We start from the raw sequence: 17,294 nt of genomic DNA, 5'->3' as shown, positions 1-17,294 counted from the left end.
TTGGTCACCTGGCCCTTTAATAATTTTCTTAAACGGGTGTCTGGAGAGATCGCATATACCGCCAGAATGCGGTCTTTCAGTTGCTGGTATAGGTTTTCGGGATGTGGGTCTGCCGTTACCAAATCGGTAACATGAGAAACTATTTTGTGATTGACACCAGTTAACATTTAGCCGGCTTTTGTCCGGTCTATAGTAATTCTCGCGATATACATTGACGCTTCGACCTGAATGAACCAAGTTTCTGGGGCATTTTTCCAAAACGGGGGAATTTTTGGTATGCGATAATTACCTATGCGCTGTGTTTTGTCAGTCATGATGACAAGAATAATGGTTACAGCGACGACGACGCGAATTGCAATAAGAGCGTGAAATAACAAAAGAAAGACGAGACTTGAAGAGCGCGGCAACGCACTACACAAGCACATGAAATGCGTGAGCAAAAATGCGTTGTTGCTAAGCGCTTCTCTGGTTTGGGAATTATTTGAAACGTCGGCTTACGCTAGCCAAGTTTTCACATGCAATAGGGAAAAAGATATATGAAACGTTAATGTTACGGGTTGCTGGGTGGTTAAGGTGGCGTGGTACGCTGTGTTGATCGCTGGACAGGGTGAGGCCGACCGACGGGTCAGGAAAAGCCTCGTCTGGGTAGATATCTCGGTGAACGGACTGCCTCTACTACGTTGAGATGGCCTTGACCAATGCATTACAATGCCACGTTTCTGAACTGCTTTGATCTATGGCACACTGAGCTTGAAAATATCTCAATTTACGAAGTGCTGATGCAATAACGGCTTCGTAGTAATTTTCACCTTTCGCCGGTTATGTGTTATCTTCCCCTTATTTAGGATGTCTGGAAATTAATTTGTAACAGAGAAAATGCCGTCCGCGTGTCCGCCGAAGTCGGGCGGTGGGCACACGACGGGCCTTAATAAGAAAGTTCTCGAACACGTGCACTGGACGCCGGTTGCGTTGAGCGTCAGGATCACCAGTTGTAAGCTGTGGTGGAATATACTCTTAGGATAACTTGGGAGAAGCGCCTTCGAATTTCTATGGCACCAAATTAATTATTAGGAAGGATTCGAATGTGTACATTAGAATTAAGATTAACTAGATTTATTTCACGAATACAAGGATGACGCAACCCATGGTTGCTCGTGAGAGACGAATGACAGACTGCGCCGCTGCGCACGCACCTGGCCTCCCCACTTCTCGCGCTGTCACTAGAGAGAAATGGGAAATCGCAGGTCGCTGCATTACATTAGAGTCCCTAGAAATAGAGAATCTGGACATCTCGGGGTTCCATGTGATTGGATGCATGTGATTGTGGACTTAAAATGGCAGCACCAATACGGATTCCTGTTTAATCCTCTTTAGCCAATGCGATAACAGCATACAACACGTTCAAGTGCACACAATGATAAACATACACACACATAAAGCTTACGTACATACACTAACATATTCATCACCGACATTTTAGGGGCAGATGTCCAGACTCTCTACTTCTAGGGACTCTACATTACACCTACAACTAGCGTCATCTAAACGTGAGCTGTAGGAACTAAGTTACTACCTAATTATTATCAGTCACTCGGTATATTAAATTAGGTATATTCATACTTTATAATGTTAATTAACATATCACAAGTTAGGTTATATAAATAAATTATCAAAACTATTTAACTAATTGTTTTTATTTAATATCTGCAACAACTAATCTATTGAATTACATTGTTTTATTTTGTTTAAACCCCGGTGCTAAAATTTTTCATTTATGGTACTACAAATGCACAGAATATATACGAGAGATATTACAATTTGCGATCCAGACGATATAGGGTGCGTTTCACTTGACGTTTACAATGCTCTTTAAATTTTATATGTATCTTTGTTATTTATCAAAATCAAATTTATTAAACCATGTCAAATGTGAAACTCATCCAAAATACCTCGCAAAAATCCTCTTCTTTTATTTTTTGTCCGTTTGACCATCCATCATGCAAAACATTAAACCAAAGACTCTGTCTTCTCGAGATATTTCGCTATTTTCGTTCACTAGAAAAATTAAAGATAAAATTATTAGTTATATTATACAAAAGTTATCCATAAATTGTTCATTATTGCATATTACGATCAATATTCATAATCGAATCATATTTCAATACTGTCTTGAATAATGTTTTAAGACGCTAATACGGATATGATTGATTAATAATATCTTAGGATAGTACTTTAATTAATCTTAAGGAGAGATCTTAGTTTAAAATCTTCAAAAAAGAAATGTTATTTACGTTTTTATAGTAGAACATAAAAAATGTGTTTCTAAACTATTCTTTCAAAATTTGAACTTATTGACGAAATTATAACCGATTTAACAGAGCCGTTCGATCTTTCAATATGCTCAAGTAGAGATCTGATCACTCAAACTACAAGATATGCCAATCGTAGAGAAAACAAATGAATTTTTTAAAGAATTAGAAGATCTACTTTGTGGTTTAGAAATATAACAATACTTAAACTGACTGTAAATATCAAATTAACTGTTTATATACAAATTATGTATTAATAGTAAAATTTAAATAAATTTTTCTCGAAATGTTCTTTTTCTTTAAGTCTGTGTACACGATTAAAAAGAATTACTTGACAATCAAATTTTTTATAAAACTTGTTACTTATATAATGGCTAACTATCTTCAATAAATCTAAAAAGTTAAGAAAAGTTAATAATAATTTCTTTTTGCATAAAAAAATGGATGCTACCTAGTGAAAATCGTAACTTTTTTTTCAAAGTCGCACAAAATTTTAATTTTTATATATTCTTTTTAATTTTATAGGATCATTTAATATTAAATTATATAAAAACTGAAAATATTTTCTTGTTTTGCTTTAGGCAAGAATTAAAAACCCGACAATGTACGTAACTCGTTGGCGAGATATAAAATTAAATGTTTATTTATTTATTACATAGCCACACAAAAAAGTGTCATATTTAAGATATTAGACTCATGTATCTCTATGTGTTTTGAGACTCTGAAACCAAATATGACCTCAGAATTGCGCCATCGAATTTTTTTACCCTTAAAAAATTTTAAACATTTCTTAAAATTACACTATTCAACTCGGTAAAAAAAAATTCTGATTTGATGGCGCAATTCTGAACTCATATTCGGTTTCAGAGCCTCAAAATACATAGGAATACATGGGTTTCTTGGATATAACGTTTCTTTTTTGTGTTGCTGTGTTATTAATAATACTTCTTTGTATACAAAAAATTTAAAAGTTTTCTTTAATGAATGTATTAAAACGTGCAATAAGTTGTAAAACGATGAAGTAGTATCGCGGCAAAAACTACCGCTGACTTAATACAATAATTAATTATCATAATAAAAGAGTAGATCACATTGCGCGACAAATATCGGTAACGCCAACACAGTGACACGGTAACTGATATTTGGAACGCCGAACAGGCAATTCTCGAAAAACAAGAAATCTGCCAATTTGGCAAGGCTGAGTCGACCAGGGCTCTGATGAAAAGAAAGCCGCCGAAAGATAAAACGGACTCAGTTATCAGACATGCTGAAACATTGCGTAGCGCTCAATTATCGTAAACACTAATGTTGTAAAACGCGCTGCTTATAACGGAAGAGAAATAAGCGACAAGTGTTGTAAACCAAAGCAAATAAAACTTTATTAACGACAATCTGAATTGGTGAGTCTCAACCTTCCTCGACAGGCTTGGACTAACATTTCCAAATACCCACACAACAGTAGGTTTCTCGAGGGGAAATTCACAGCCGGCATTGGTGTACAAAATTTCGGCAGTGGACTGCCGAAAAAAGTAAGCAGTGACCTATAATATTGACGGCATTGTCGTCAGTGGTTGGGGAGTGGTGAGCTCACTTCAGAGTCGGTTTTTCGATCATGGGGTTGAGCACAAAAATTTTTTCTTGCATATTCCGAAAGTACATAAATAAAAGAATATTTTAAGCCTATAATCAATTTCATAATTGCTTTCTTTCTGGTAGTTTACTCTTGTACCTGAACGGTGGGGTGCTCACTTCAGGGTCGGTTTTTCGATCACGTGGTTGAGCACAAAAATCTGGTCTTGCATATTTCGAAAGCACATAAATAGGAGAATATTTTAAGCCTATAATCAGTTTCAGAATTGCTTTCTTTCTGGTACTTTACTCTTGTACCGTTAATGTGTATTCGTACTTTCGAGACGATTTTCTGGTCGAAGAGATTGAGTACGAACATTTATTTATATATCGTTGGAAAGCACATAAAAAGCACTTAATTCTAGTGTATTTATTTTTTTATTTTATTAATTATTTATATGAGTTGGTGCTGGCTTAACGTTAAGCTGGCACCCCCACCTTCAATCTCATTTTCCTGCTAAACCGCTCGAGCACAAAAATTTCAAATAGGGTACATAATTAGCACATAAAAAGCACTTAATTTTGGCATAAGTGGCGTTTCGATTTTTTGTGGTTGGGGTGCTAACTTAACAGACATTGTTATTTTTAGTATTCTATTGTTTGAAGTTAGGTATACCTATGCATAAGACATCACATAATAATGTGCAATCACAGTAAAATGTATAGAATTTTTAAAGAAGAATGTTTAAAATTTATTTTGATTACAAACAAATACAATATCAAAGTCATTATTTTGATTATTTTTATTATTATTTTTAGTGTTCCATTGTTTGAAGTTATATGCATAAGACAGCACATAATAATGTGCAATTACATTAAAATGTATAGATACAGTTCGTAAATAAAATTTTTGGAAGTTTTTTGTATAATTGTGTAGAATACTTCGGGAAAGCTTTAAAATTCTTGTGCAGGCATTGGCGTATGATAATGGGCACGCGGTAGTGTTCATAATTGCATGGCATTGCCTTAATTTTAATAGGATTGACGGCATTGTAGGCATTGACTAACAATAAGCATTGTCGGCAGTGTACAAAAATGTCGGCAGTGTTTTACAGCAATGCCAAAAATCGGCATTGGTGTACAAAATTTTGGGTTGTGAATTCCCCCTCGAGGTTTCTCTTTCTTAAATATAAAAATCTTCTTAAATATAAAAAAATATAAGACTTTGAATACCGATTCATGTCTAATTATGTAAAAAACATATACATACACATAGGAAAACGTTTTTTTACGTTTAATATTTTTAAATTATTTTGTTCAATACAAATTTTTTAATTTTGAAATAATTTTTTATTTAAATAATTTTATTATTTCAGTAAAAATATCCCGTATAGACTTTTATTACTCTCTAAATCTGAATCAGTGGAAAAGTCGCTGATTGAATAAATAACGCCTTGTAATAAATTTGTAATGATCCTGCTTCATCGTGTACGGACGTAGCTCGTCGGGATTCCAGGGCATAATCGAAGTCCGAAAGAACTAGTTGCGTGTGTAATTAACAAATATAGATTTATTATGAACAGTTACTTTTTATAATTGACCACAATGTCAAATACAAATATTTAGTATGAGTTACAAAGACTTAATATCGAACTTTGACAAAGCGTTAGAGCAGAACAGCATACTCGGTACAAATGCCAAGATGCAACAACGGTAAAATTACAAGTGTCGTTCGAAGCAGTTTCGCGTAATATCGTAGAACAAAATTGGTGCCAGAAGGGCTTTGTTCAGAAATGCGTTATGATCGAGCCGGTTTCGTGTTACAGAACAATTACCGTGAGGGATTCACGGTAAATTGGTTCTATTGCAATCGTAATTGGACGTGATGTGTCGCAGCGTGCAATTGTTTGCCCGAGCAATCAGCTGAGCAGGCTAATTTTGGAATCACATGTGTGGCGCGGGTTAGTTTTTGCTCGGTGAACAAGGCGCGTTTTGTGGCCAGCGGAGAGTGCGGATGGGAGAACGCACCGCAAGACAATAACGCGTGCTATATAATATACGGTCCTTTAACTCGGTGTATTCGGTGATTTGGCTTGCGGTTGACATTGCAACAGAGCGACGGATGCACCGACCACGCTGATAACGTTTAATGGAAGTGAAGAACATTCATCCCTTTCACGGATCGGTGCAGGCGGAATAAATGTTAGCAAAGTAATTGTCGGTTACCAAGAATTCTTGACTAAACCTAAGCACTCTTAAGTCCGTAACTAACGAAGAGCGAAAACTGAGCTCGGTCCATCGACCAAGAACTCTTGGCAGAGACCAAGATGCTTGATCTCTTGGAGGGCCTAAGAGGATTTTTCGGAGAGACTACTCGGCCGGTCGGGATGGTCTGATTAGTCGGAGGCGAAGAGCCTAGCTTTCTCAAATCTCGCGGTTTATATATCCGAATCTCGAGACGTTAGGGATATTTGCTGGGTCTTTGGCTCCTCTCGGAGCTCAGCATCCCCACTGTTCGAAATCGGTTTCACAAAGCAGAGCATGCTGCTAGTGCGTGCGGATATTGGAGAATGTGCGTGTACGACAAAATTGCCGCGCGGGAAGCGTCGGTTGAGTACGCGCGTAGATACTTGTCAATAGTCTTTTGGGCGTACGGAGTTCTGTTCTGAGTTCTAAGCTGAGTTGTCAACTTTAACAATTACATTTCAATTCACGGAGCAGAACGACACTTATTTTTGTCAGATTCTTTCGTTTCGTTAAAAAACACATTGAATAAATGTAATTCTATCAAAATGGGAGGTGAGGCCTCTGTTACAAGTGCGAATAATAAGTTTTTTATTTATTATAAATTTAGAATAAAATTTTGCTAATATTTATCTAAGTCATATGGATAATTTTATAGCCAAAGGAGGATGTTAAATGAAGGCCATTTTTGCCCTAGAATCAACATCTATGTTATTTATTAGAAACTGTTTATGGGATCCTCTAATAGCAGAACAAAATTATTATTTGTTTCCCAGGCCCGGCAAAAGATACAAAAAAGTCGAAATTTTTGATTGATGCTGACGTAGCCATATATATGAGTGCTTTTTTAGTATTATAAAGGAATGTAGGATAAAGTGGGACAATGCTACTATAAGATACACGTAGTGAAATTTCAGAGCAACCAATAACTGTCATTTATTGTACGTCAAGCCAAATCACTTTAGATTAGTTTTTGATGAACGTGCACGCACATTTTGCTGCTCTGTCATAATAACTACAATTTTTTTAAAGTTTTTTCCAACATTTACAAAGTTTTTATTTTTAATAGTCTTCACCCAGGCAGAAACGCAAAATCAAATAAACATCTATTAGACGTCTATTAGACCTCAAAAGCATCTAAAACAATATCTAGAAATATTAAATTTAAACTAAAATAACGTTTAAAATAATGTCTAGGAATATGAATGTTAGACATAAGATTTTGTATTATTATGTTATTAGACATACCCTATGATCAGAAAGTACCGGGAATTTTTTATTTAAAAGTACCGCGCATGCGGGAACCGGTTTATTTTTTTTTCTTATGTTGGTACGACCTTAAGACGCACATCTGTCAGGTTTTAGTGCCATCCGATCATTAGTGTCTGCCTGGCGTTTGTTTACATCAGTCAACTTTTTTCATTTTGCCGCATTTTACCATGAATAATTTTGTTGAACAAAGAGTTTGTTTGAAATTTTGTGTTGCGAACGAAATTTCGTGTGCCGATGCACTGAAAATGTTGCAAAAAGCATTTTGCGAATCTGCTCTATCAAAAACAAGAGCATACGAGTGGTATAAAGACTTTAAAAGTGGTCGTACAGTGGTGGAAGATTTCCCTCGTTCCGGATGTCCATCGACATCGAACACCGATGAAAACGTGAAGAAAGTGAAAGAAATGGTGCTTGAAAATCGTCATACCAGCTTAAGAGAGATGTCTAGTGAACTTGGCATTGCATATGGAACGGCACAGCATATTGTGGTTGATGTTTTGGGTATGGATTCTTGGATTTTGCATGATGATAACGCACCATCGCACCGAGCCCGAATTGTACTGAATTATTTGACCAAACATCAAGTAAATACCATCAAGCAAGCACCGTATTCACCTGATATGGCCCCGTGCGACTTTTTTTTGTTCCCCAAGTTGAAGTTGCCACTTCGTGGAAAGAGATTTCGGTCGATCGAGGAGATCAAAGAGAATGCGACAAGGGAACTAAAGGCCATCCCTTCGTCGGCCTACCAGGGATGCATGGAGGACTGGGTCAAGCGTTGGCACATGTGTGTTGCTTCAGATGGATCATATTTTGAAGGAGATAAAATAAATTTGCCTGAAATTTAACTCTATTTTGTTTTATTTAAAAATTCCCGGTACTTTCTGATCATAGGGTAAAAGAATTGATATTCACACAATATAGAACAGTAGGTATAGTTGCGTTTTGAGAATTACTACTGATAAAAATCGATGTTTTTACAAAGGAATTACTTATTTTTTAGTAAATTTTATTGATTTTTGTAGCTTTTTTACTTAAAATTTGTATATCTTTTGGTCATGACGAGGAAGTTTAGGGACCTGCAGCTCATCCAACTTTGTCTCAATTTGCCATAGCGGGACACGACAGATTGTTGTAGATGTGGGACAGTTTAAGTCATACTATGGTGTAGAGCAAAGACATCGGGATATATAGCATTTATCTCTCTAGTAGCAAAATGCTTCCGTTATCATAGAAAAAAAGCAAATATATTTTGAGACAAATTTTAATACCTAAATTTTAATTAATTTACTAAATCGCGAAAATAAATAAAGTACATTGTTAAATAGTGTCGAATTATATCTTAATTTGATTTAGTTTTAATTATTCCTGTAAGACGCCGTTATTTATACTCAATGTGTTATTAATTTATTAAAAAAATGGTGGTACATAATTTAACTATATCTTTTGTGTTAAATTTATAAATTTTAATACAAAAGAATAAAAAATTAAAAATTACTATAAAAATTCATTATCTTTTAGGAGCAAGCACAAAGTATCGCTTTTTCCCCGGATGGTAATATTGTATTCGTCGGTTGTGTGTCGGGAAAATGGTTGACAATTGATAGCGCTATACAATACGAGTATGTATTTTTGTGCCATCTCAAAGTGGATTTAGTCGTTCGTAAGATTCTTAGAAGAGAAGGACGTGCCGGAAGGACATGTCACGCGGTGAAATCGCGAACAGAGTCTTTCAATAAAAGTTTTGAAGAGATGAATTTAAAGGAATTTTCAAAAAAACAAAACAATAAAACAAGGGTTTAATTTATTTTAAAGGAATTTTGTTTGCGTTACGTATTTCATATTTGATTTTATTATATATTTTATGCTACATGAAAAATGTGTCAATTTCATTATTATATATATATATATATTATACTACACTGAAAAAAGTACTTTAAAATACCTTTTTTATTGTTACATTACTTATTGTTACATTATTACAGTATTTCTCATACGTATTTAATTAATTGTGTGCATTCAATACGATCTCTTATTGAGCAGCTAAGTAGTAATTTAATGTGATTTGTTGGATCTAAAGGTAAGAATCAATTACATTCAACTGCTACTTAACTGCTTTATTGAGCGGTAGTACTGAATGCACCCAATTAATTAAATACGTATGAGACATACATGAAACATATACATCCCTTTTTTTACCTATTACACACATCTATTCAGGTAGAACACAAAATTCATAATGAAATTTAAAAGTCACCGATAAGAAATGACTCAAAAATAATTTAAAAATAAAAAAGAAATCATACACTATATTATAGACAAAATCATTCTTTATAGTTTCCAAAATACTTATATTGTTTTAATATATTATTAAAATAATGTAAACAATAGAAAATACAATTATAAATAAAAATTAAAATATGTGACTTTATTGTGATCGATGGATGAGATATTGCCATATTGAGAGATTGAAATTGATTTAACAAGTGAGTGCTGACGCCGCCGCTAGGCGGCCACACTGCGGGGATCTTCTCGTGAGTCGAGTGCGGCGACAGGCGTTATACTATACGTACACCCATAGAATTTGATTCTGTCCATAGCGAAATTTTTCAAACTAAGAAATCGCTATCTTTCTACATATTTACAGTTCATGATTAACTTAACGACCAATAAGCTCTCGTCGTTACATTAATCATGAACTGCGAGTATGTAAAAAGTGGTGACTTCTTAGTTTAGAAAATTTTCCCATGGACAGAATCAAATTCCATGGGTGTACATAGGCGCTATCGCGGTCAACTCCCCAACTCGTACTTCAGTGAGGCTTTAGAGGAGCTACATGTTATAACCTCAAGACAAATACTTGCTCTCTTTGTTTTCAAACATGACGTGTGTGTGGACACACGCTGCTGCACATAAAATTTTATACTTTTACATGCAACTAACAATTTGTATTGTTATTTATAACGTTTTTCATTGGCGCACCATCTTCGCGCGCATTGAAACGTTCAATCGCCAGCGGCGAGTGCGCACTCAGTGTGCACTAGTTTTCCCTGTGGAAAACGCTATTAATCTTGTACATAAATTAAATGTTTACTTTACATCTAATCTTTTTTTAATCCTTTTTAACGAAAATTATATAAAAAATATTTTTTTTGTAAACTAAACATTTATTACGTTTACGTTAATGTATTCTGTTTTGATAAATCTATCTAAGTTCCGATTTTATTTTTTCAATCGATTTTAATACTGTATATTTGGTGCAGAAATCCTGATCAATTCAAATTACTTTTTTTTAAATCGATTTTAATCGCACATTATTATGATTCCGTGTTCTACCTGGGTATTAGACATGTCTATTAGATCTGTCTATTAAACACCTTGTCTGTACGTCATACGTCTATTAGACCTGCATATTATATAGAGGTCTAAAAGATAACACTTTTACGTCTATTTAGATCCGTCTATAGACTTACCTTAGACGGTCAAATAGACATGTAATAGACGTCTATCCAATCTCGCGTTTCTGCCTAGGTCCCAAAATTTGAAGAAGATAAATATATGCAAAGTTCTCGTTTGTTGTTTAGTTTTCTGACTGCAACAAGTTTTTATACGAATCTAACATATTTTTAATATGCATCATAATTTCGAAACATTCGATTTAGGGTGAAGTGGAACATTGTTTTAGAGTAAAGGACACGTCATTAAAGCTAAAGGTCACGTACATGCTAACGTGCATCACCACAGCCCATGCTCAAGTCGCTACTTCTTGTCAATATGACAGGTATCCTAACCTCATCCTAATAGTCGTCAACTTTGGTGCTTGATACCTCGGTTCGCGTGGCAAAGCAACACTTTTGGTAATTATTTAGATGATTCTACTTCACCTCTAATTTTAACGAAATTAGACTCATTCGACGTGTTTTCGCTCAAAATGAACGAATCAGGCAGAAAAAAGTGTCTGCCCTGCAAACCGAGATATCAAGCATCAAAGTTGATGCTATACAGATTAGAAAACCTGTTTTGTCGGCGTAATGTGGATACCATGTGGAAGGTGTTAAGTCGAAATAATTCAATCAAATACAATACATGTGCTCGGCCAGTTCACTTGAGATGTGCAAATATCTCAAGCGACTACTACACATGTTTTCATTGTGATTCCGACTCGGATTAATTTTAATTCCTTTTTTCAACATAATTACCAATTATTCTATTATATTTTCATTCTCTAATTATTAAAAAAACATTACAAATTCTATTTTAGACGATTCTTACTTGGTTTTTGGTCAAATTTGGCCAAAAATCATCGTATCCCATTTCACCCCACAGTGTGTCGCACTTTACCCCACAATTCTTTAAGAGGGCCAAAAACTCACTTTATGGAAAATCCGAACAAAAATATAATAAAAAGTATAATTTTGAAATTCCGTAAATATAGAAAGTTATCTAATAAAATTCTCTATCGAATAGACATTTTAAATTTAGAAAAATATGTTTCTTTTTATTTTTTTTACAGAAAAATAAAAACATGTCCCACTGTACCCCACATTTCCCTATACTATTAAAGTAAATTTAATTTCGCATTTATATGGTCAAAAAGATTAGTAGTAAATGTAGAGATCATGAGATTTTGATTTACATAATTCGAAAATTCCAGGTTTCCTTAAATATTTAAAGTACTTTTCCAGCAAGTATTTTTCAATTTTTGAGGTTTTGAAATATACAACCGGCTTTAGTATTATCTAAGGTGTCACACAGAGATTGTCTAGCTGGTTTTACAATTCTTTTGTGCCTGTGTAAGCGCGCGCGCGCGTGTGTTTGTGTCAGAAATAAGGACCTCACGGTTCGTCACTCCCGTAGTATTTAATGACCCTAAACTTGTTTTGCTTGCGCACGCGTTTGAATGTAGCTATGTATGTGTCACACACTTGCACTCTCTTCTTTTATATTTTTTTAATTCTTTGTCTCTGTCTTCAATATCGTCTATTTCTTTTCATTTTTCAATATATGAATGTTATCAGTATATGAATATTTTGGCACAATATTACCATAACGTAGCACATTCTAGTGCAATTTTAAACTTAAGAAGTTCGAAAAGTAAGGGCTCAGTCTAAAAAATCTATTTTTTTGTCATATTTCTGTTTTAATATTTGGGCACAATGTGACACAAATCTAGCACAACTCAGCATAACTGTTGAAATTCATTAATTCAAGAAATAGGAGGCTAACTTCTTTCAGGCATGCAATTATCGTCCAAACGCACTATAAGACCTAACTTTTGAATTGTATTCTCGCGAATGTACTACTTTAAGAGAGATAAAGAACATATTGTATAATATTTTCGGTTTACTTACATGCAGTCAGGCATTCCGTTAGAACTTCCTTTGGTACAGGTGGTAAGAGATCCTTGTCATTTTGAGCACTTTCAACGATTTTGTCAACAACCAATTTCGAATCGATCATCTAAAGTGAACAAAAAACGCAGTACATTATGATCGTTAACGCATTGTTTTTGAATATATATTTAAAACAATCTTTTATTGCCAATGTTTTATTCAATTTTTATTAAACTTATATTGAACAAAATATTTTACTTTTTTTTTATAATTTAATATGTATGATAAATTGTATATTATGATTGAGAATATATTTATTATAAGACTCTTTAGCTGGATTTTCTGCACTTTAATAATATATTTTACGAGTTAAAATATATGAAATACTATTATATAAATGTAGGTTCTACAATATCTTATTTAAAAGTATTAATACATAGCTGAAACATACAGGGTGTTCGATAATGGTTGTGTCAACGTTTTACCGTCAGAAATGACCTACCAATATGAACTAGTTTACTAAACGCTCCTTAGATAACAGCTGCTTCGGTCAAGCACGCGAATGCGCTCGAGCAGGACCGAGTGACACGTACAAGCGCCAGGTAAAATCTACATCTTCTCTTAGAACTTTTCATACTTGTGAATTCTGAAATATTCTGAGATTTCTCATCTCACAATTTTTTAACAATACTTTTGTAATTTTATAGATTTTATAACGTTTCATAAAAAATTATACGGATGTTCTGAAAAATTATACAAAAAGAATCTGAGAAAAATTTTCACCTGGTGCCTGTACATGTCACTCGGTTCTGCTCGAGCGCGTTTGCGCGCTCGACCGAAGCAGCTGTCATCTAAGGAGCGTTTAGTAAAGTACAAGTTCATATCGGTAAATCATCTCTGACGGTAAAACGTTGACACAATCATTATCGAACTGTATAACAAAAATATAAAATCTGTAAGAAACATTTTTACTTAGTTTTATTACAAAATATTGATCAATCAAATGTTAATATATTCTTGATATATATGTAAGTAGCATTAGACTTTTATTTGTGAGGGGTATAAATGAAAAAAATTTATCAAATTTATTAAATTTGTTAATCATTTCAAGAGATGAACTTTGTCTTCGTCTTTAGCCTCTTACGCTTCTAAAGTATAATGACTCCTTTAGTATCTACCTCTCATTTATGTAGTGTGCACTTTACCAAGAGATGCGGTATTGTCTCGCGTCAAGTGAAAGCACAGCGCGAGGAACGAATGCGAGACCGCCTGGCATCTCTTTACGCGAGCCGACAACTTCCGAGCACCTGAGATTGGATTTCAACTATGGCTAAATCAATCAAGTTGTGAGTGATCTCAATCGATAGCTTAGGTGAAAATTGTATAAGAAAAATATTTTAAAACAATATAAACAAAAGTTAACTCATATATATTAATTAAAATTAGGAAATAGTAAGATTAAGAGCCACGCAGGATGTTAAACGCAATAAATAAAATAAATCCAACATAAATCCACAATAATGCAAACGTTTCAATCTTTAATGATGCTCAGTACAAATTGTAATAGTCTATAAAACACATATCAAAATCGTACAAATTACCAATATGAATTTATCAAATTAAACAAATACAAGTCAAAAATAAATCAAGTTCACAAACAAATAGAAACTGTAAGATACCGCAATGTACATCTTCCTTCAAGGTCTTATTACAATAAACATCTTTACGGAACGTGTCCCAAGACAAGAGTTTCGGAAATACGGCATGACTTGATTGCTAACCAATAAACAAGAGGTAATATTGAAATGAAAAAATTATAAGATTGTAACCGACAACAATAAGAAAAAATATAATTTAACAAGATAAAAGAAAATAAATAAGAATGATATAGGAATAAATACAAAAGGCTGTACAAGTCATGCATTAAAATTGTAAAAAGGAAAATATGAAATCAAAAAATTATACAGAGTGTTCGTTAATGGTTGTCCCCACGTTTTGTTATAGGCATATGATTTACCGACGGATATGTATTTCTAATAGCGATTTTAGCTGGGGCACACCGGTTGCACATTCAGGTGTCGATGCAACTTTTGTTCTTGGCTAGTCAAATAATGCAGTCCCTCAATAGTGCCAAATGTTTGTCTGGACTCGATACACCTCACAAGTGCACATTGGGTGTACACAAAGTGGACCTAAGAAAATAGTCAGAGCCAGTTTGTGTGCCACCGGTAAGATGGCACACCGGTGCGCCTCAGCCGAAATTGCTATAACATATTACTATATTAGAAATTAAAAATGCGTGCTCCTACGGTAAAACGTGAGACAACCATTAACAAACATTCCGTAGATATGATAGAAACTAAGAATTGAAAATATCACTAAGCTCCAAAACTTGTGTCTTAACCTTGTGAATATTACATCTTGGAAAGTTCAGTTACAAATAATGCGGACCGAATGAGATAGTCTCGGCGGACCGAACGCAAGAATCGAAGGAGGGATGACGAACTTAAGAAGGGGAAATACGCTCAAGAATAGGAAGATACGCATCCGAGAGAAGTTTGGTATCACTTTATTTGTTGAGTCCATGCAATTGTTTTTTAATGTGTTACATTTCGGATATAGATCTTTTAACATAAAAAAGATTGCTCCTTGTCTAAAATTTCCACGTTCTCCCAATCAAAATCGTGGTTCTCTTCAATACGGTGTAACAAAATAACTGAGGGAGAACTGGCTTTCCTAATATCCGCTTTATGTTCACTGACTTTTGTTTTTAATTGATGTTTTGTCTGTCCCACATAAGAAGACTCGCAGTCATTACAATTAATTTTATAAACAACGTCATTACAAGAAAGATGCTCTATATTGTCTTTGCCAGTAGTTATCTGTTTAATTTAGCAGGGATCGTGAACACGACACTACAATAAAACTTACACGAGAAAAACGAAAATTTCTCAGATACCGACTCGATGTAAGGGATCATGAAAAATCTTCTCACATATTTATCCTTAACACAGGTATCATCTTTATATAAAAGGTATTTAAGTCTAAAATAAATCATAGCAAAGATAAAGTTTAAAGGATAGTTATTTTTCAATAAAATATTAACTAAAATTATGCAGTTTTTACGATGAAATTAAGGATGTAATAATAAAACTAATTTATTGACCATACCAAAAATAACACCCTGTTTATGGCATGGGATGATGTGAGAAAAAATTTAAGTATCTTCCCGAGAAAGTTAGTTTGTGATACTGATCGAAAATGATTATTAACTTTTACTAACATGACATCAAGAAAACTAATTCTTCCTTCGCTCTCTCTTTCCATAGTAAATTGTAAACGGTCATGCATAGAATTGAAAGTGTCAAGAATACTCGATAACGCGATCCCCGCTAAATTAAACAGATTTATAACTACTAGCAAAGACAATATAGAGCGTCTTTCGTGTAATGACGTTGTTTATAAAATTAATTGTAAAGGCTGCAAATCTTCTTATGTGGAACAGACAAAACATCAATTAAAAACAAGAGTCAGTGAATATAAAGCGGATATTAGGAAAACCAGTTCTCCCTCAGTTATTTCGTTACACGGTATTGAAGAGAACCACGATTTTGATTGGAAGAACGTGGAAATTTTAGACAAGGAGTCATCTTATGTTAAAAGATCTATATTCGAAATGTTACACATTAAAAAACAATTGCATGGACTCAACAAACAAAGTGATACCGAACTCCTCTCGAATACGTATCTTCCTATTCTTGAGCGTACTTCCCCTTCTTAAGTTCGTTATCCTTCAATTTTTGCGTTCAGTCTACCGAGACTATTTCGTTCGGTCCACATTATTCGTAACCGAACTTTCCAAGATGTAATATCCATAAGGTTAAGACATGAGTTTTGGAGCTTAGGGCTATTTTCAATTTTTAGTTCCTATTATATCTATAATTTTTTGTTTTCATAATTTTCTTTTTTACAATTTTAATTCATGACTTGTACAGCCTTTTTTATTTATTCTTATATTATTCTTATTTATTTTCTTTTATCTTGTTAAATTATATTTTTTTTTATTGTTGTCGGTTACAATCTTATAACTTTTCATTTCAATATTACTTCTTGTTTATTGGTCAGCATTCAAGTCATGCCGTTTTTCCAAAACTCTTGTCTTGGGACACGTTCCGTGAAGATGTTTATTGTAATAAGACCTTGAAGGAAGATGTACATCGCGGTATCTCACAGTTTCTATTTGTTTGGTAACTCAATTTATTTTTTACTTTTATTTGTTTAATTTGATAAATTCATATTGTAATTTGTGCGATTTTTATATGTGTTTGATACACTGTTATAATTTTTATTGAGGAAAACCGTCATTAAAGTTCGAAACGTTTGCATTATCGTGGATTTATGTTGGACTTATTTATTGCGTTTAACATCCTGCGTGGCTCTTAAGCTCATTATTTCCTAATTTTAAAAATATTTTAATTTTTTCTTTCCGTGCTCTACAAGCGGAAAAAAATCTTGAACAAAAAAGTTCAGATTTTTTGAAATTTTAATGTAAGATACGTCATCGCTT

General features: G+C 33.9%; 1 protein-coding gene across 1 annotated transcript in view; it reads right to left on the bottom strand.

The window, feature by feature from the left end:
- Window positions 1-1,676: 1,676 nt before the first annotated feature.
- Window positions 1,677-17,294, bottom strand: part of LOC105203006 — a 55,833-nt gene continuing 40,215 nt past the window's right edge. Inside the window, exons 4-5 of the mRNA XM_026141068.2 lie at window positions 12,746-12,854; window positions 1,677-2,055 (exon numbers count right to left, since the gene is read on the bottom strand). Of these exons, the coding sequence (XP_025996853.1) occupies window positions 1,970-2,055; window positions 12,746-12,854 (195 nt within the window). The 3' untranslated portion in view covers window positions 1,677-1,969. The remainder of the gene's footprint in view (window positions 2,056-12,745; window positions 12,855-17,294) is intronic.

Source organism: Solenopsis invicta, chromosome 10 (assembly GCF_016802725.1).
Source record: "Solenopsis invicta isolate M01_SB chromosome 10, UNIL_Sinv_3.0, whole genome shotgun sequence".
NCBI lineage: Eukaryota > Metazoa > Arthropoda > Insecta > Hymenoptera > Formicidae > Solenopsis > Solenopsis invicta.
Note: the sequence above shows the minus strand (reverse complement) of the source record. Positions and strands in the feature narration are given on the sequence as shown.